The sequence below is a fragment of the Scyliorhinus canicula genome, chromosome 18 (genome assembly GCF_902713615.1).
Source record: "Scyliorhinus canicula chromosome 18, sScyCan1.1, whole genome shotgun sequence".
NCBI lineage: Eukaryota > Metazoa > Chordata > Chondrichthyes > Carcharhiniformes > Scyliorhinidae > Scyliorhinus > Scyliorhinus canicula.
In genome coordinates this window covers 14,576,876-14,596,780 of record NC_052163.1, presented here as the reverse complement: position 1 = coordinate 14,596,780, position 19,905 = coordinate 14,576,876, and the positions used below count along the sequence as shown (strand labels likewise).

The following is a 19,905-nucleotide window of genomic DNA, read 5'->3' as shown; positions in this document are numbered from 1 at the left end:
TTTTGCATGTAGCACCGCCTTCGTCCGGTTGTACCGGGCCCGCCGCTTTGCCACCTCCGCACTCCAGTCCTGGTACACCCTCACCGTCGAGTTCTCCCACTTGCTGCTCCTTTCCCTCTTGGCCCACTCCAGCACTCTCTCACGATCGCTGAGTCGCTGGAACCGCACCAGCACCGCCCTCGGGGGCTCATTTGCTCTTGGCTTCCTAGCCATGACCCTGTAGGCCTCTTCCAGCTCCAGGGGCGAAGGGGCGGCCCCTGCCCCCATCAAGGAGCTCAGCATTTCTGCTACGTATCCCGGGAGGTCTGACCCCTCCAGGCCTTCTGCCAGGCCCAAGATCCTCAGGTTCTTCCGCCTCATTCGGGTATCCAGCTCCTCAAAACGGCTCTGCCATTTCAGGTGGAGTGCCTCGTGCACCTCTACCTTTCCCACGAGGACCGTGGCCTCCTCCTCCCTCGCAGTCATCTCCTGCTGCAGCTCCCGAATCGACGCCTCTTGGGTCGCCTGGGCTCCCATCAGCCTGGTGGTCGTCGCATTCATTGACTCCAGGAGCTCCACTTTCAGCTCCGTAAAGAAGCGCAGGAGAGCGGCCTGCTGCTCCTCCGCCCATTTCCTCCATTCCTCGGGTGCGCCACCGGCCGCCATTTTGGTCTTCTTCCCCCGCTTTTTTTGGGGAGCTGCTGTTGCTTTTTTTGCCACCCCACTCCGGGTACCGACCATAAAGTTGGTCTGGTTCTCCTCAGGGAGCCTTCCCCCACCGGGATTTGTCCTTCCAGCGTCGTTGGGGCCCTCCAGTCGGCTCGAAAACACCTTTGTAGCAGGAGCCGCCAAACGTGCGACTTAGCTAGTCATAGCCGCAACCGGAAGTCCCGAGAGCTTTTTTTTTTAACCTCCTAAATATCTGGGGCTGGATTCTCCGCAGCCCCGTGCCGCAATTGCGTTTGGTGTGGGGGCGGAGAATCCACTTTTACGCCCGAATCAGGCCTGGTGCCGCTCCCGCGATTCTCCGGAGAACGGCTCGTGCACGATTTACGCGGCTGGGGGGCCATTGCCAGCGGCCCACCCAGCGACTCAGTCTGCGGCCGCCCTGGGGGGGGGGGGGGACGGACACCTTATGGGCAGCCAGGGCGTTGATCGGGCAGGTTAGATGGAGCGGGTCAGATTGTTGGGACCTTGTTTGTTGGTCCAGGTCTGCCAGCTGAGTCCGCCATCACGTTCGGCTTGGCCGCTGGAGGCAACCGCCGTGCACATGCGAGGACTCTGAACCGGAGTTGCGGGGGCCCGTATCCGCAGCTAAAGCTGTGAGAAGAACCCCGGGGCCCTGCCAGTCCCCTGCAGGTAGCTGAATACCTCTTAATGTTTTTAAGGAAAGCCTGGCATAAAACGCCAGCGTTTTTACGCCTGCGTGGGGACATAGCCCCATTTTCGAAGAATCCAGCTTCTGTTATTTTAAATTATTTTGCAATATGCACATCTATTTATATACTCAAAACAGACTTTGTTACACTTTTGTGACCATTTGCCATTTAAAATTTATATATTTGTGATCACAATTAAAATCACCTGTGTGAATTTCTGATGTAATGACATCCTCACATAGCTGGTGGAACTTACTTCCCTCAGTTTTACATTTCTGAGCCCCTCGGTCTATATGGTGGACCAACTTCAATTCGGCAATCTTGTTTTTCCAAATTATGGTGAGCTTTGTGTCAAAAGTGCTATTCAAGTAAAAACAGCCTCATTATAGAGAATTGAGCTCAAATTCAGGCCATATATTAGTTTAGTCTTTAGGGGGCGTGCTGCACTGTCACAGGTTCTGTACCTCCGATGAAACGTTCAGCCTACATGAAGGGAAGAGATTTCTGGTGTCCTGACTAATATTGATAGCTCAACCAACATCTCTAAAATTGATTTCCTGGTCATTTATTCCTGGTCAGGGTGACACAGTGGTTAGCACCGCTGCCTCTTAACGCCTGCGGCCCGTGTTCCATTCCTGCCATTGGTGACTGTGAGGCGTTTGCTCCGGGTGCTCCGGTTTCCTCCCTCAGTCCAAAGATATGCAAGTTAGGTGGATTGGCCATGCTAAAATTGCCCCTTGTGTGTCCAAAGATGTGCAGGTTAGGTGGGGTTATGTGGTTGCAGAAATAAGGTGGGGGAGTGGGCCTAGATTGTGTTCTCTTTCAGAGGGTTGGTGCAGACTTGATGGGCCGAATAGCCTCCTCCTGCACTGTAGATAGTGTATGATTTTGTCTCACGAGGATCTTGTGCCAATACTTACCGTATATACTCACGTATCATGCGACCCCTAAATTTTCGTCCCCAAAACATGATTTTATGCTATATCTTATGTATCATGCGAGTCACTTTTTTGGAAATTAATGCCCAAACTAAAACTTCCAAATGGTATCATTGTCTGTGGATTCTGCAGAGTGGATTCTGTTGTGAAAGCTGTTTGCGAATCGAACAGCTTTCCAGCTGGCTTGACTAGCGTCATTCAGCCACTTGATGTATCCATTCATAAAAACAGCAAGTAAAACACCTGCGAATTGTCTGTTAATTCACATGTACCTCACATTAACCTGGAATATTAGATATAGGATAGATATTGGAATCCTTGCAGCTTTATTCTCTAGGCAACTTTTGAGAAGTTCCACTTACCATTTGAAATTAAACAGGAAGAAGAATCTCCGCATGAATGTTTTCATCATACATTGACCTCACCAGCACGAGGAAAGTACATTTAGGGACATTCCATGCAGAGGCAAATACTATGCTCAGCTAAATAATATGTGGCAATGTATATCAGAGTTGAGGTCTTCTGATTATAGGCCTTTCCTGTTTTCGGTACAGTGTCCTTGACTCATTGTCCATTGCACAGTGTCAGTAACAGATTCACACCTTCCACACTCCAGGAAATATACAAGGGCAGATACTTTGCTGGCGTATTGGTCATTTTAACTGTGCCATAATGCTTAATATAATGCGGGATCTAGCAGCTCCTCAGCAGAGCAGAGCTGGACGTGGACCTTAAAGGACAGGGCACTGGATGTTAGGTGCAGCACTTAAGGATTGACAGCAGTTGCGATCTTTTCAGTCGGGGCAGGAGGAACACGCACGTCCATTGAGCCCTAACAATAATCACTGCATTTGCTTGTACGTTTTGCAAGCAGCCTTCAGCTGTCCCTTTTAAGGACCATGCGATTGATCATTCAATGCTCAGCATTACACTTCATGGACAAAGTTTACATCTGACTTGATTGGCTCAAATTTCATTTTCATAATACAACTGAAGAGGAGGGAAATATATGAACCATGCATAAGGAAAGTGGGTAAATTAACCTCTTAACATCCAACCAACAAAAAAACTAATAAGCACATATCATGGGACAACAACGCGAAGATAAGCAGTCTGCCAAATCTATCCGTTAAAGAAAGTCTTTTCCCTAGCCATCTTGATATTCATTCATAAAAACAGCAAGTAAAACACCCGCGAATTTTGTATCGGAAAAAGACGGCCATGTATTGAATAAACTACCCATATGATCAGGAAGACAACCTGAACAAAGAACCAATAGTCGTTAATGATTTGGATACTACTCTACAGATTTTTTTTTTTTTTTAAAATAATTTTTATTGAAAGAGTTTTTCCATACAAACATTTACCCCTACTAATTTTTAAATTATTTACAACACAATCCCTCTAGGCAAATGTCCCTCCCTCGCCCGCCCTCTCGCGCGCACCCGTCCTCCCCCCCCCCCCCCCCCCCCCCAGGCAACCTTAACAACAAGGCAGCCTACAGTTTCAGACATGAGCAGCGAGCAGACTTGCCCGCGTTACAGTCGTGCATGTCCCCCCACGACCCTTGCTGCCCCCCCCCTCCCCCCCCCTCCCTCCCCCCCCCTCCCCCCCTCCCCCCCCTCCCCCCCCCCCCCCCGGGTTGCTGCTGCCACGACCCCGAACGTCTATCTCTGATCTAAAAAGTCAAGGAAAGGTTGCCACCCGCCTGGAGAATCCCTGTACCGACCCTCTCAGGGCAAATTTGATCCTTTCTAGCTGAATATAGCTAGCCATATCGTTAATCCAAGTTTCAACGCTTGGAGGCCTCGCGTCCTTCCATTGAATTAATATCCTTCGTCGAGCCACTAGGGATGCAAAGGCCAGTATTCCGGCCTCCCTAGCCTCCTGTACCCCCGGTTCTACCCCGACCCCAAAGATCGCAAGCCCCCATCCTGGTTTGACCCTGGACCCCACCACCTTCGACACCGTCCTTGCCACCCCCTTCCAGAACCCTTCCAGCACCGGACATGCCCAGAACATATGCACATGGTTCGCTGGGCTTCCCAGACATCTGACACACCTGTCCTCACCCCCAAAGAACCGGCTCATCCTTGTCCCCGTCATGTGAGCTCTATGCAGCACCTTAAATTGAATGAGGCTCAGCCTCGCACACGAGGAGGAAGAATTGACCTTCTCCAGTGCATCCGCCCACGTCCCGTCTTCTATCTGCTCTCCCAGCTCCCCTTCCCACTTGGCTTTCAGCTCCTCCCCTGATGCTTCTTCCGCCTCCTGCATTATCTTGTAGATGTCTGATATCTTCCCCCCTCCGACCCAGACCCCCGAGAGCACCCTATCACTCGCCCCCTTACTGGGGAGCAGGGGGAACCCCTCCACCTGCCGTCTAGCAAATGCCTTCACTTGTAAATATCTGAACATGTTTCCCGGGGGGAGCTCAAACTTCTCCTCCAGCCCTCCCAGGCTCGCAAACCTCCCCTCTATAAACAGGTCCTTCAGCTGCCGTATGCCCACCCTGTACCAGCTCTGAAATCCCCCGTCGATGTTCCCCGGGATGAATCTATGGTTCCCTCTTATTGGCGCCGCCAACAGACCTCCCATTTCCCCCCTATGTCGCCTCCACTGCCCCCATATCTTGAGGGTGGCCGCCACCACCGGGCTCGTGGTGTACCTCGTGGGGGGGAGCGGCCATGGTGCCGTTACTAGGGCCCCCAGGCTTGTGTTGCCACAGGACGCCCTCTCCATTCGTTTCCAAGCTGCCCCCTCCCCTTCCATCATCCACTTGCGCACCATTGACACATTTGCCGCCCAGTAGTACCCCGAAAGATTGGGTAGTGCCAGCCCTCCACTGTCCCTACTCCGCTCCAAAAAGACCCTCCTCACCCTTGGGGTGCCATGCGCCCACACGTAGCTCATGATGCTACTCGTCACCTTTTTGAAGAAGGCCCTAGGGAGGAAGATGGGCAAGCACTGAAATAAAAACAAGAACCTTGGGAGGACCGTCATTTTGATTGACTGCACCCTCCCCGCCAGCGACAACGGTACCATGTCCCACCTCTTAAATTCCTCCTCCATCTGTTCCACCAGCCTGGAAAAGTTCAACTTGTGGAGGGTCCCCCAGTTCCTTGCCACCTGCACCCCTAAGTACCTAAAGCTCTTTCCTGCTCGCTTGAAGGGGAGTCTCCCAATACCCTCTCCCTGGTCCCCCGGGTGTATCACAAAAACCTCGCTTTTGCCCAAATTTAGTTTGTACCCCGAAAAGTCCCCAAACTCTGCTAATAGTTCCATTATCTCCGGCATTCCCCCTTCTGGGTCTGCCACGTACAGCAGTAGATCATCCGCATACAGCGATACTCGATGTTCCTCCCCTCCCCTAGTCAGTCCTCTCCACCCCCCTGAACCCCTCAGTGCCATCGCCAACGGTTCAATCGCCAGTGCGAAAAGTAGGGGGGATAGGGGACATCCCTGCCTGGTCCCTCGGTGGAGCCCGAAATACTCCGACCTCCTCCCGTTTGTCACTACACTCGCCGTCGGGGCCGAGTAGAGCAGCTTCACCCACTTAATAAAGCCTTCCCCAAACCCAAACCGTTCCAACGTCTCCCACAGGTACTCCCACTCCACCCTATCGAATGCCTTCTCCGCGTCCAGCGCTACCACTATCTCAGCCTCCCCCTCCACTGCCGGCATCATAATTACATTCAGCAATCTCCGCACGTTCGTGTTGAGCTGCCGCCCCTTCACGAACCCCGTCTGGTCCTCATGGATTACCCCTGGCACACAATCCTCTATTCTAGCTGCCAGGATCTTTGCCAGCAACTTGGCATCCACGTTCAGAAGCGAGATAGGCCTGTAGGACCCACACTGCACGGGGTCTTTATCCCGCTTCAATATCAGGGAGATCAGAGCCTGCGACATTGTCGGGGGCAGAACCCCCCCCTCTCGCGCCTCATTAAAGGCTCGTACCAGTACCGGTCCCACCAAGTCCACATTTTTCTTATAGAATTCCACCGGGAACCCATCTGGCCCCGGCGCCTTCCCCGCCTGCATCTGACCTATTCCCTTGACTAGCTCCTCTAGCCCTATTGGCGCCCCCAGCCCTTCTACCAGCCCCTCCTGGACCCTTGGGAACCTCAATTTGTTTAGGAAGTCCTCCATTCCCCCTCTCCTCGTCGGCGGCTCAGACCGATACAACTCCTTGTAAAAATCCCTGAAGACCCCGTTCACTTCTTGCCCCTTCTGCACTACCTTCCCGCCCCTCTCCTTCACTCCCCCAATCTCCCTAGCCGCATCTCGTTTGCGAAGCTGGTGTGCCAGCATCCTGCTCGCCTTTTCCCCATACTCATAAACCGCGCCCTGTGCCCTTCTCCACTGCGTCTCTGCCTTCCTGGTGGTCAGCAGGTCGAACTTGACCTGCAGGCTGCGCCGTTCTCCCAGCAGCCCCTCCTCTGGTGCCTCCGCATATCTCCTATCCACTTCCAATAGCTCCCCCACCAGCCTCTCCCTCTCCTGCCTCTCCTTTCTTTCTCTGTGCGCCCTTATGGAGATCAGCTCTCCCCTGATCACTGCCTTCAGGGCCTCCCAGACCATCCCCACCTGCACCTCACCCGTGTCATTCAAGTCCAGATAGCTCTCAATGCTCTTCCGGACCCTTTTACACACCTCGTCGTCCGCTAACAGCCCCACATCCAGCCGCCACAACGGGCGCTGGTCCCTCGCCTCCCCCATTTCCACATCCACCCAATGTGGTGCATGATCAGAGATCGCAATGGCCGAGTACTCAGCTTCCCGTACCCTCGGGATCAGCCCCCTGCTCAACACGAAGAAATCGATTCTGGAGTACACTCTATGGACGTGGGAGAAAAAGGAATACTCCCTCGCCCTCGGCCTACCAAACCTCCATGGGTCTACTCCTCCCATCTGCTCCATGTACCCCCCTCAGCACTTCTGCCGCTGCCGGCCTCCTATTGGTCCTTGAGCTCGATCTGTCTAGCCCGGGGTCCAGCACTGTGTTAAAGTCCCCCCCCATGATCAAGCCCCCTGCCTCCAGTCCCGGAATGAGGCCCAATAGGCGCCTCATAAAACCCGCGTCATCCCAGTTCGGGGCATATACGTTGACCATCACCACTTTCTCCCCCTGCAGCTTACCCTTCACCATCACATACCTACCCTCCTTATCCGCCACCACCTCCTCCGCCACGAACGACACCCTCTTTCCCACCAGAATCGCCACCCCCCGGTTCTTTGCGTCCAATCCAGAGTGGAACACCTGTCCCACCCACCCCCTTCTCAGGCGAACCTGGTCCACTACCTTCAAATGGGTCTCCTGTAACATTGCTACATCAGCCTTCAGTCCCTTCAGGTGTGAGAATACCCTTGATCTCTTGACCGGCCCATTCAACCCCCTCACGTTCCAAGTGATCAGCCGGGTCGCGGGACGACCCGCCCCCCTCCCCTGCCGATTAGCCATGTCCTGTTCCCTGCTCGCCCCGGGTCGACCCTCCCCTTCTGACCCGCTCCCCATGGCGATGTCCCCCTCCCCCCACCTCTCCAGTCCTCCACTTCTCGTTTCTGGTCTTTTCAGCAGCAACCCGGTGTCCCTCCCTAACCCCCCTCCCCCCCCAGGCTAGGACCCCTCCTAGCCGCGATGTACCCTCCATTGTACTCCCGTAAGTCAGCTGGTTCACGCTGACCCGGCTGCTCCTGCCACACTCCGACTCCCCCCGGCTCGGGGGGGGGGCCTCCCCCCCCTTGCCACTCCTCCCTGGCCCCGCTCCAGCACGGGAAAGGTCGCCATTGCTAGCCACGCCCCGCACTCCTCCCCTCCCCCCTCCTCTGCCCCGCGCGCGGGAAAACAGAGGAAAGCCCGCGCTTTCGCCCTGCCACACCCCACCCCGCCATCTTCAGTTCCACCCCCGTCCCCGTCCATGCCTGTAAAAGAACCCCCCCTAGGAGCCCATATCCCCGATCTGCTCTCCCCCCCCCGTCCCGCCTCCCCAACTTAACATTATAAATAACAGATAAATAACAAATAACAATGTACTTAACAGTCGCCCTCTACCAAACAGCATAAATAACCATAAATAACCATGAATAACCACAATAACAATAACTAAGGGAAGTTGGCAAAGGGGGAAAAAACATCAGAAGAAAAACCACAGCAAGAGTTCAAAATCCAAACAAAGAATTCAGCTGAAAGTACCCGAGCGGCTACGGCCGCCAAGTATCCCCTGGGTCTAATTCGAGTCCAGTTTCTCTTCCTGCACAAAGGCCCACGCCTCCTCTGGGGACTCAAAATAGTGGTGTTGGTTCCTGTAGGTGACCCACAAGCGCGCTGGCTGCAGCATTCCGAACCTGATCCGTTTTGCATGTAGCACCGCCTTCGTCCGGTTGTACCGGGCCCGCCGCTTTGCCACCTCCGCACTCCAGTCCTGGTAGACCCTCACTGTCGAATTCTCCCACTTGCTGCTCCTTTCCCTCTTGGCCCACTCCAGCACTCTTTCACGGTCGCTGAGTCGCTGGAACCGCACCAGCACCGCCCTCGGGGGCTCATTTGCTCTTGGCCTCCTAGCCATGACCCTGTAGGCCTCTTCCAGCTCCAGGGGCGAAGGGACGGCCCCTGCCCCCATCAGGGAGCTCAGCATTTCTGCTACATATCCCGGGAGGTCTGACCCCTCCAGGCCTTCTGCCAGGCCCAAGATCCTCAGGTTCTTCCGCCTCATTCGGGTATCCAGCTCCTCAAAACGGCTCTGCCATTTCAGGTGGAGTGCCTCGTGCACCTCTACCTTTCCCACGAGGACCGTGGCCTCCTCCTCCCTCGCAGTCATCTCCTGTTGCAGCTCCCGAATCGACGCCTCTTGGGTCGCCTGGGCTCCCATCAGCCTGGTGGTCGTCGCATTCATTGACTCCAAGAGCTCCATTTTCAGCTCCGTAAAGAAGCGCAGGAGAGCGGCCTGCTGCTCCTCCGCCCATTTCCTCCATTCCTCGGGTGCACCACCGGCCGCCATTTTGGTCTTCTTCCCCCGCTTTTTTTTGGGAGCTGCTGTTGCTCTTTTTACCACCCCACTCCGGGTACCGACCATAAAGTTGGTCTGGTTCTCTTCAGGGAGCCTTCCCCCACCGGGATTTGTCCTTACAGCGCCGTTGGGGCCCTCCAATCGGCCCGAAAACACCTTTGTAGCAGGAGCAGCCAAACGTGCGACTTAGCTGGTCATAGCCGCAACCGGACCACCCTCTACAGATTTTGACCACAGCATTCTAATGGGAAGATGTTCAGCCACTTGACGTATCCATTCATAAAAACAGCAAGTAAAACACCCGCGAAATTTGTATCTCACGTATCATGCGACCCCCCAAATTTAGGTTACAATTTAGGTCTTCAAAAGTCGCATGATACGCGAGTATATACGGTATTTATATTCTAACAGTGATTATACTTCAAAATTTTCTTGGCTATCTTACCCATTTTGAATGCTCTCTGGTTTTCTTCATGGTCCCTGCAATTTAAAAGAAAAAAAACCCGTCCCTCATGAACAGCACGGTGGCACAGTGGCCTCACGGCGCCGAAGGACCCGTGTTTGATCCTGACCCCGGATCACTGTCCATCTGGGGTTTTCACATTTTCCCCGCCTCTGCGTGGGTCTCACTCCCACAACACAAAGGTGTGCAGGTTAGGTGGATAGCCACGCTAAATTACCCCTTGAATTGGGAACAAAAAATGAATTGGGCACTCTAAATTTATTTTAAACAAAGTTTCCCACCTTCTACTTTCTTCTCCAGTCACCCACTCCACGCTTGATTGTCCCAGTTGCTGCTCCCTCTGTTTATTGTTTTGGTCCCTGCTCCCAGCAGCCATTGAACAATATTTCCTTTCAAAACCATTTAGCCTCATTTTCTCTGGAGCTCCTTATGCTTCAAGACCCTCCATTTTCTGTTTAGTGCCAATCACAGCTACCTGCTCTGATTATTTAGCTATGTCTAGCCATGCTGGCAGCTTTCCTCAGCTCAACACATTTAAAAACAAGATTATCACCACTCACAGTGTCCTGTGTTCTAAAGATATCCCTGCCTGCAGTCCACCCATTGACAAAAGCCTTTCACAGTTGTGACCAGTTAAGTTGAGGTGGTTGACTTTATTGCAGATATAACGTTAAATCGATAATTTCGATGTCAGTGGCTAAATAACTATGCTTGCCACTGACTTCAAAAAAAGCTGCATGCAAAGACCTAGTGATCCCTGCTCCATGGATTTCCCTTTTCCTAATATTAGTTTGAATCTTCACAAAGTCAAGGTGATCTCCAGGCCATCCAGCAACAGTGATGCAATTAATTGACAGGGTAAACACTGAATTTTAGAAAGTAAAACCCACTGATTATCCTTTTCTCAGTTACATTTTACAGAGCAAAGTAAGTGATTGGAATATTTAAATAGAATTAAGGTAGAAGCTGAAATACCAAACGCAAGTGCCAAACTAAAGGACTCCTTTAAGACATTTAACATTGCATAAACCTAAAATTAGCTTTATCGGTCTAGAGGTTTCTCAGCCATAATTATGAGCTTACGGTGTGCCGATTTACAATAAATACATCTCATTCAAAAAGGTGTAACTTTTCTTCCAAGGGTTATTACAGCAAGACTGATAATGTAAAGGGGAGAGGGCAGCACGGTGGCACAGTGGTTAGCATTGTTGCCTACGGCGCTGAGGACCCGGGTTCGAATCCCGGCCCTGGGTCACTGTCCGTGTGGAGTTTGCACATTCTTCCCGTGTCTGCGTGGGTTTCGCCCCCACAGCCCAAAAGATGTGCAGGATAGGTGGATTGGCCACACTAAATTGCCCCTTAATTGGAAAAAATAATTGGGTACTCTAAATTAAAAAAAAAAAGATAATGTAAAGGGAAATAATTTTCTCAGCTCAGCGAGTTCTATTTGGCTGCAGTCTCCATGGACCGAGCAGTCCAACCTATGGACGGGGCAGCATGGTGGCGCAGTGGCTAGCACTGCTGTCTCACGGCGTTGAGGTCCCAGGTTCGATCCTTGCTCTGGGTCACCGTCCATGTGGTGTTTGCACATTCTCACTGTGTCTGCGTGGGTCTCACCCCCACAATCCAAAGATGTGCAGGGTAGGTGGATTGGTCATCCTAAATTGCCCCTTAATTGGGAAAAATGAATTGGGTTCTTTAAATTTATTTTATAAAAGTACAACCTATGGAGAATCACTGGTAGCAACTCCTGGATTTCTGTGTTGAACAGTGCACAAATGAACTCCAGAAGTTGCTGCCAGTTTCAACGGGGTATTGACGGTTTTGCAGTCACTACCAACACACAATCCTTGCCAAAGCCTTGCAGAACATCAATTATACTGCAGGTATTTGCATTTTTAAGCTGAAAGTTATAAAATGGTAGAAACTGTAAAGTTTATTAAAATTGAATGCCAAATATTGTCTTTCAACGATTAGTGTTTATCTGTTCTGTTCTTTTAAAGTAATATTTTTTGATCAACAGCTTTGCCATTTCAAACAAAGAAGATACTGTTGTGATTTACTTCCATGCGTTATTATCGAAGGATTTTAAATTCAATCCGGAATCGGATGTGGTAGTTGTGAGAGGTCTTGGCAGTGACTGGAACAAGGATATGTTGGAGCTGAATGTAACCAAGTATGTTTCCGATTTATGCACTTTGTGAGATTTACTGCTGGAGGTCTTTCAAGGCACTTAAAGAAAATATATATATACTTTGAACGTGAGAGAAATTAAAATATTTGCATATTTAAAATAGGTTATAGCAGGAGCAAAGTCACATGTGGAAATCTTGGGGCAGATGACCAAATACTTGGTCAGAGGTAGGTTTTAAAGAGGAAAGAAAGGTAGAGAGGAAGGGAGGTTTAAGAATGAATTTCCAGAACTTGCATCAGCATGTTTAAAATCATGGATGTGGAAGATACCAGTAGTGGAGGAGCACAGGTTTCTTGAAGGACTGGAGGAGGTTGCAGCCATGGAGGGATTTGAAAATACCATTGAGGATTTTGAGGGTTGCCTAACCAAGAGCCAATATATTTCATCAAGCAAAGTGTTGTTGGGTGAATGAGACCTAATGTGAATTGGGATACGTGCAGAATGGCTTTGGCTCAAGTTAATGGAAGATGTAAGACTGGCCAAGAGTGTGTTTGACTAGTCAAGTCTAAAGGTAAAAAGGAATGAATGAGGATTTCTGAAACGGACAAGCTGAAGCAGGAGTGTGGTCTGGAGGTGAAAAAGGTGGTCAAGCCCCCAAACCACTGGAAGGAATGACTTGTGTCATGGTCCATCTGTCTCACTGGTCAATTCTACTGGACCTAAAATTGCCTTCTGTTTAGAAGCCAATGTCCTGTTGAAAATTGGTAAATTTGAATCCTGCAATATATTCTCTGTCAGCTCAAAAACTTAAACTTTGCCTTAGACGTGAAATTAACATGCTTTCACCCTAAAATCTAATTCCTTTAGAAACGATTCATAATGGGGAACATGGCGTGCTGGACTCTTCATCTGACAAGTTATGCACTTGAAGATTAACGTGACAACTTGCATTGTAATGAACTTTAATGTAACGTTTTCCACCACTAAAATGGTGATGCTTTTTAATATTTGATGAGTTATAAATTATGTCCTTTTTTGGGAGAAACTCAGCTAAGATTTTGCATATAAAATCTCATTTTATTTTGGCCAGTCATGCAAGCCATTACACCTTAAATATTGTAGCTTTGCAAAATTGGCTTATATTATTCATGTATTTAAAAAAACGAATTCTTGCATTAAAGATAAAACAAGATATAAATTGCTATCCATTGAACATATATACCGCAGTGAATTGTTGCAAATTTGATTCTTTCCATTTTATAAGGGATAGAAAGATGACTGTCTTGTGGCTTTCTGACCTGTAAGCTGAAGTGGTGGACAGGTGAATGTCTATGGATTTGATTTATATGAACTTCCAGAAGGCATTTGAAAAAGTGCCTCTTGAGAGTCTTTTAACTATAGTTGAAGCTCATAGAATTGAAGGAAAGTTATTAACTTGATTAGAAAATTGGCTGAGGGGAAGGAGGCAGATAGGCGTTCTAATTACTGGAATGTGACTAGACCTGCAAGGATCTGTTTGAGGCCTCCCCTATTCACTGTATTTATTAATGGCTTACATGATGGGATAGAAAATTACATATCCAAATTTGCTGACGACACAGAAGATAGACAACATTGTAAGCAGTTGAGTTTGAAGTGGATAATTAGTGAATGGGCAAAACTGTAGGCAAAGGTGAGGCCATCTACTTTGTATCTCAGAGGACCACACAGTATACTTTCTAAACTGGAAACCATGAAGGTCCAAAGTGGAGGTTCATTGCAATGCCACAAACAGGGACAGAAAGTATTCAAAAACACAAATGCAATGCTGGCCTTTACATCTAACGTACTGGGATATAAGGAAGAAGTAGGCTCAGATCTACTAAACTCTGGTTAGCATACCCATGGAGCACTGGGAACAGTTTGGGCACCACACCTAAGGAGGAACATACAGGTACAGTGCACCAAATCCAGCTGTCTGAAAATCTGGCACTTTTCTCTCTTCTGGGCACCACTCAACATCACAACTTTTATATAATTTACCTTGTCTCTTTTATCAAATAACATGTGCCTCAGATACCAGCATTCAGAAGCTATCCTGGTTGCTGGTGTAGGCTAGCATTGTAACAGTACCATTTCTGGTGCAGCACATATGGTCTCCAACATTAAAGATTGCCACTGAGAACTCTGCGCATGCGCAGTGCAACCACTGATGTCTTCTAAAGCACTGCTATCAGAGACCTGATCTATTGTTACTTGCCATTGTTGTGTTGGAATGGGGCAACACGGTGGCGCAGTGGGTTGGCCCTGTTGCTTCACGGCGCCAAGGTCCCAGGTTCGATCCTGGCCCTGGGTCACAGTCCGTGTGGAGTTTGCATGTTCTCCCCGTGTCTGCGTGGGTTTCACCCCCACAACCCAAAGATGTGCAGGTTAGGTGGATTGGCCATGCTAAATTGCCCCTTAATTGGAAAAAATGAATTGGGTACTCTAAATTTATTTTTAAAGAAAGTTGTGTCAGAATTAAGATCAAAGATGGGAATACTTGCTTATAGATGGATGCAGAAATGAAAATGGTTGTATCCTCAGGCACGTTATTTGTTTCTTGTGGCTTCACCATGATGAAAAAGCATGATTTAAATGGGCAATCCAAGGTCCGAGAACATCTGAAATATGGCATGGCCTTGCTTCTGGGGTTGCTGGATTTGGGGTACTGCGCCTTGGAGGGAGGGTAGCGCAGATCCATTCGAATGATATTTAAACTCCGAGATTGAGTGAAAATTAAGGTTTTCCCTAGAATTTAGAAGTTAAGGGAAGATTTGATCAAAATTTAAGGTACTTTTTGCAATCTCCATGGAGATTGATCACTTTAAAAAATATTTTCTAACTTCCCATGACTGATTTGAAATCGTCAGGTGATTCTTTCAGTTTTTAAACTTTTATTGTAGCAAATGAATTAAAAACGACTTTGACTAAATATTATTTGAGTAGGCAACTAAACTCCAAACTCCAGAAAATAACTTGCTCCTTTTACTTTTGCCACATCCTTGAATATGGCTATATATTATGCCACATTCTCCACAATATTGCAGTCCATATATCCAAACAATCCACAGCCACTCCCAGCTTCCAATGGGTTCACTTTTTGCTGTTTTGCTAAGTAGGAACTTCCAAGTGACAGACTTGAGGTGCATCCCTCAGTTTTTGTACCGTTTCCAAATCCACTACCAGCACTAAAGCCTAATCTGACAATTCTTTCCTCTGAACCCTACCTCCAATCCAGGATGAATCTACTGGATTCTTTGGATAGCTGTGGGATGCATTTCTTTGATCCTGCTTTGGTAGCTCACTGAGTACTCACCGCTTCTTCTCTCTGCTAACCACACTAATTCCCATTCTTTTCCTCTTCTGCCCAAAACCCAGTGGTAGAAAATCTGTTCATTGTCAGCACAGGTATGAGAATGTTGTACCTTGCTGAACAAGCCTCTTGACTGGGATGTTCTTATTTCCATAGCAGTCAGGCCAGGCATGTTGTCAGGCTGAACTGAGAACTCCTCACATGGCCTTTCAATTCTCCATTTTACCTTAAGTACAAGACACAACAAGAAAACAACAATTTTACAAATTTTATATTTTGTAACACCTCCTCCTCCCATCACTGAAGGGAAGATGTCGAGTAGAGAGAGAAAACTATTTCCTTTGATTGGGGAGTCTAAGATTGGGATAAAATTGGGAAACACTTGTACACACAAAGGGCAGTAGAATTTTGAGCTCCTCTTTGATTCTAGACCAGTTTTTAATTTTAAAACACAGGTTGATAGATTTTTTGCCATCTAAAAATATTAAGGGATATGCGACGAGGGCAATATTAATTTAGGTTGCAGATCTCCGTGAAAGGCAGAATAGGCTGAAGGGGCTGAATTCCTGTAGCATGTTATTAATAGTATGTCACTTTCTATACAGGAACCTCCTCGGTTCAGGATAGGGTTCTATTGCATTCCTTAACCTAGAACAATCGTATTTCACTGAGTGATCAGTAACGATCTGAATAATTTGTTTGCAATACTTAGGGCAGCATGATGGTGCAGTGGTTAGCACTGTTGCCTCATGGTGCCGAGGTCCCAGGTTCGATTCCCCACAACCCAAAAAGATGTGCAGGTAGATGAATTGGCCATTAAATTGCCCCTTAATTGGAGAAAAAGAATTGGGTAGTCTAAATTTATAAAAAATACTTGTTCATTTAAGTCAATGAATAATGTTATTTGTTTCTTCCATAACAGGAATTTGAAAGAACACGGACATTTAGTTGAAGGACAGCTATTTGTTCATAAAAAAATAGTTGGTTTGAAAGTTCCGTATAAATATGCTGTCCGTAAAACGCATAGTAATCAAGTGGAGTATGAAATGATTTATAAGTGGGATACACCTGACGATCGTACCACTGATCGTTGTTTACATATTAACCCACACTTGCTTCATGAAGGAGGTAAGTAGCTGTGCACTCTCAGCCAATTTTATTTGCTAGTTTCATAACCAGTTCAATTTTAAAAATAATATATAGAAGTGACATGGTCCTGTTATAAAATATTTGCTGTGCTATAATCTTATTCCACCTCTATTGAAGTTGTTGGCACATTAGGTCATCAATTAGACTATGCATATCCTGGTTTAATTTCATACCGCATTACACAGTGTATTTCAGCATTTACTAACTTGCTGTGGGTTATTTCTTCTGTGTACCATGTAGCTTGTAAATAAACCTGACTCTTTGCTTCACTTAAAATGGTGGTTTTAAATATGATCAGCATCCTGCATTATCTCTTGCATTCTGCTCCATAATTCAGGGATTATTTACATGTCACCGCATTCATTGTATGTATAAAGGTGCAGGTTTTGGTTATTAGAAATCTTGATCTGTTATTGAACGGCCTCCCTGTCCTGAATACGACAGAAAAAGTTAGGAGAAAGCCAGAGCCATTGCTCCCCAAAGCCTGCACACATTGTGAAATACGTTTTTCAACCTTTTGGGGTACTGTCCATTAACTCCGAGAATATAGTCTCTATATGTTGTCAGTAGTCTTTGTGATGCTGTTTCTTTCCTTGTCTCTCTTCTGCTTCTCTTTATTTGCTTCTCGGCATGTCATTTTCATTCTTTTCAAGTGGTTGTTTTCCTTTGAAGGAAGACCAAAAAACATGCAACCGATGGTGTGAATCCTGAAACAAAATTCTACCTAAATGGATAATTCCACATTTCCACACATTATATTCTATTTGCTGCAGCATTGCGCACTCACTTAACCTGTCTATTTTCCATCACAGTTCCTTTGTCTACCTCATAGATAACTTTCCTACCTAGCTTTGTCTTGTCAGCAAACATAGATACATTGGGCGCGATTCTCCGCTCCCGTGCAGCATCGGGAAGGCCGTCGTGAACTCGGCTGAGTTTCACGACGGCGTCTGAGGCCGCTCCTCGCACCCTATTCACCCCCCTAGGAGCGGCGTTGTGAGAAACTCGGCCGCCGGGCCTTGACGCTTGCGTCAAAGCGGCGCGCCGAGAATGACGCGACGGCGGTGCCTAAGTGACGTCAGCCGCGCATGCGCAGGTTGGCCGGTTCCAACCTGCGCATGCGCGGTTGCCGTCTTCCCCTCCGCTGTCCCGCAAGACGTGGCGGCTTGATCGTGCGGGGCGGCGGAGGGGAAAGAGTGCGTCCCTTGGAGACGCCGGCCCGACAATCGGTGGGCACTGATCGCGGGCCAGTCCCCTCTCCGCCCCCCAGAAGCCACAAACGAACCTTTGGCGCCATGTTCACGACGGCAGCGATCAGGTGCGGTTGCCGCCGGCCTGAACAGGTCGGGAACGTCAGGCCGATCGGCCCATCCGGGCCGGAGAATCGCCGGTCGCCGTGATTCTCCCACCTGGCGAGAGGAGCGGAGAATCGTGCCCATTATATTCTGTTCCCTCATCAAAGTAATTTAATATAGTTTGTAAATAGTTGAGGTCCTAGCATCCACTAGTTGCAACCTGCCAACTTGATGGGTGGTCATTTATTCTTACTGTTTCCCCCCCACTCATCCACCAAAAAAAAGGGGAACCCCCGTATCGACAGAGAAGGATAGCAAGGGAGGTGGGAGATGGGGAGGGGTCAGGGAAAGGAGGGTGGGTGCAGGGGAGGGTGGTGGGGACATGCCAAACGAGACGGCAGCAATCTGTAAATAAAGTAGAGTAAGACAAAAAGTTTTTTGCATTACACCGTACAATAAATAACCACGAAAGTCAATGTACATAATGTTGAAAATGACAATAAAAAGATTTAAAACATTTTTTGAATAGATTTATCAAACATAAGTTCCCTTTCGTAAGACTGTATTGACTCTGCCTCATCACGTTACGATTTTCCAAATGCTTTTGCACACATTGCTAATAGATTTTTGCTACTCCTGATGTCAGATTTATAAGTCTAATGCTTTCTCTCCCTCCTTTCAAACTATTATACTTGATAAAACTGGTATCTACTAATTTAATAGGTCTGGCTCATTTAAAATAAACCTATTTCCTAATCAGGATGCTATACATATATTCTATTAAAATTGTACATCCCTTGCTCCTGTATTCTTTGATTCTACCATTATGCACATATTTCACCGTTGGTTATCTAATTTTGGGAGGGTAAGGAAAGCATAAGAAATAATTCTATACAAAAAGGTGGAGTATAGAATGCGTCGTCAGTTAAGGAAAGACCATTGCATCATTTAAAGGAAAAGTAGATGAAGCTTGGCTGAGAGAACGTCATATGCATTTTTTTGGGGTACTTTTACACATTCTTTCACTGCTAAAAGTTTCTTATTGTATTTAATCAGAATGGCATCAGTATGATGATATTATCTGTGCGGCACCCGAGGAAGGTTGGAAAGCCCAAATTAAGCAGTGGTGGAGATTGACAAACAAAAAAAATGATGTTTCAAAAGGAAAACTAATAGCTGGAAAAATCTTGTTGGAGTCAATGTTTAACATCCTTTCAACGTGGAATGAAAAGAATTTGAAGAGTTTCCTGAGTCAACTGCGGCAATTCTTTGAAGTTTATAAACATCCTATGGTTTTTGAAGGAGAACCCATTCATTGGGCTAGCCTTTCGATTGGGGAGAAGGAAGTGAGTAGGGTTATACATTGATGCTTTGTATTATTCAGGAATAATGTACAGAAATGAGTCTGTTTTTAAAGAAAGGTGGTCTCTCTGAGAATATAAAAAGTAATGTTATTTTCTATAAATTTAGAGTGCCCAATAATTATTTTCCAATTAAGGGGCAATTTGGCTTGGCCAATCCACCTACCCTGCACATCTTTTGTTTGTGGGGGTGAAACCAACGCAGACATGGGGAGAATGTGCAAACTCCACACGGACAGTGACCCAGGGCCGGGTTTCGAACCCGGGTCCTCAGCGCAGTAGGCAGCAGTGCTAACCACTGCGCCATCGTACCGCCCCAGTAAAAACTATTGTTTTTCAATTTGAACGGCAAATCTTTGCATGGAAACGTTTTGATACAAGTTAATCCCATTCTTCACTCAAATATTCCTGAAGGCTGGATCAAATCACAGGGCACAGACCTTTTAGCTAATACTTCCTCCTGAAAATAGCTACATGAATCACCTGGTTTTGCTTAACATGGTGTACAAAGTTCTACTCTAGCTGCCACCGTTGTTCTTTTTCTCCTTGAATTGGCCCATCTTGGAAAATCATTTTATTGCTCAATGTGCTCCTTTCTGTATTTTCTCCCCGTGTTTGCATGGGTTTCGCCCCACAACCCAAAAATGTGCAAGCTAGGTGGATTGGCCGTGCTAAATTTCCCCTTGATTGGGAAAAAATGAATTGTGTACTCGAAACTTAACAAAAAAAAAGTATTTTTTAACAACTTTTTTGTTGATACAGTAAGAAATGTTACAACGCCAGGTTAAAGTCCAAAAGGTTTGTTTCAGATCACTAGCTTTCAGAGCACTGCTCCTTCAAGGGAATGGAAACAGCTATGAGAT

At 47.6% G+C, this 19,905-nt stretch overlaps 1 protein-coding gene across 4 annotated transcripts in view; it reads left to right on the top strand.

Annotated features, from left to right (window-relative positions):
- Positions 1–19,905, top strand: part of LOC119953583 (E3 ubiquitin-protein ligase rnf213-alpha-like) — a 198,139-nt gene that overhangs the window by 44,004 nt on the left and 134,230 nt on the right. For all 4 annotated transcript variants that reach the window (XM_038777977.1, XM_038777979.1, XM_038777980.1 and 1 more), the window contains 3 exons: positions 11,793–11,945; positions 16,160–16,365; positions 18,738–19,027. In XM_038777977.1, the coding sequence (XP_038633905.1) occupies positions 11,793–11,945; positions 16,160–16,365; positions 18,738–19,027 (649 nt within the window). The remainder of the gene's footprint in view (positions 1–11,792; positions 11,946–16,159; positions 16,366–18,737; positions 19,028–19,905) is intronic.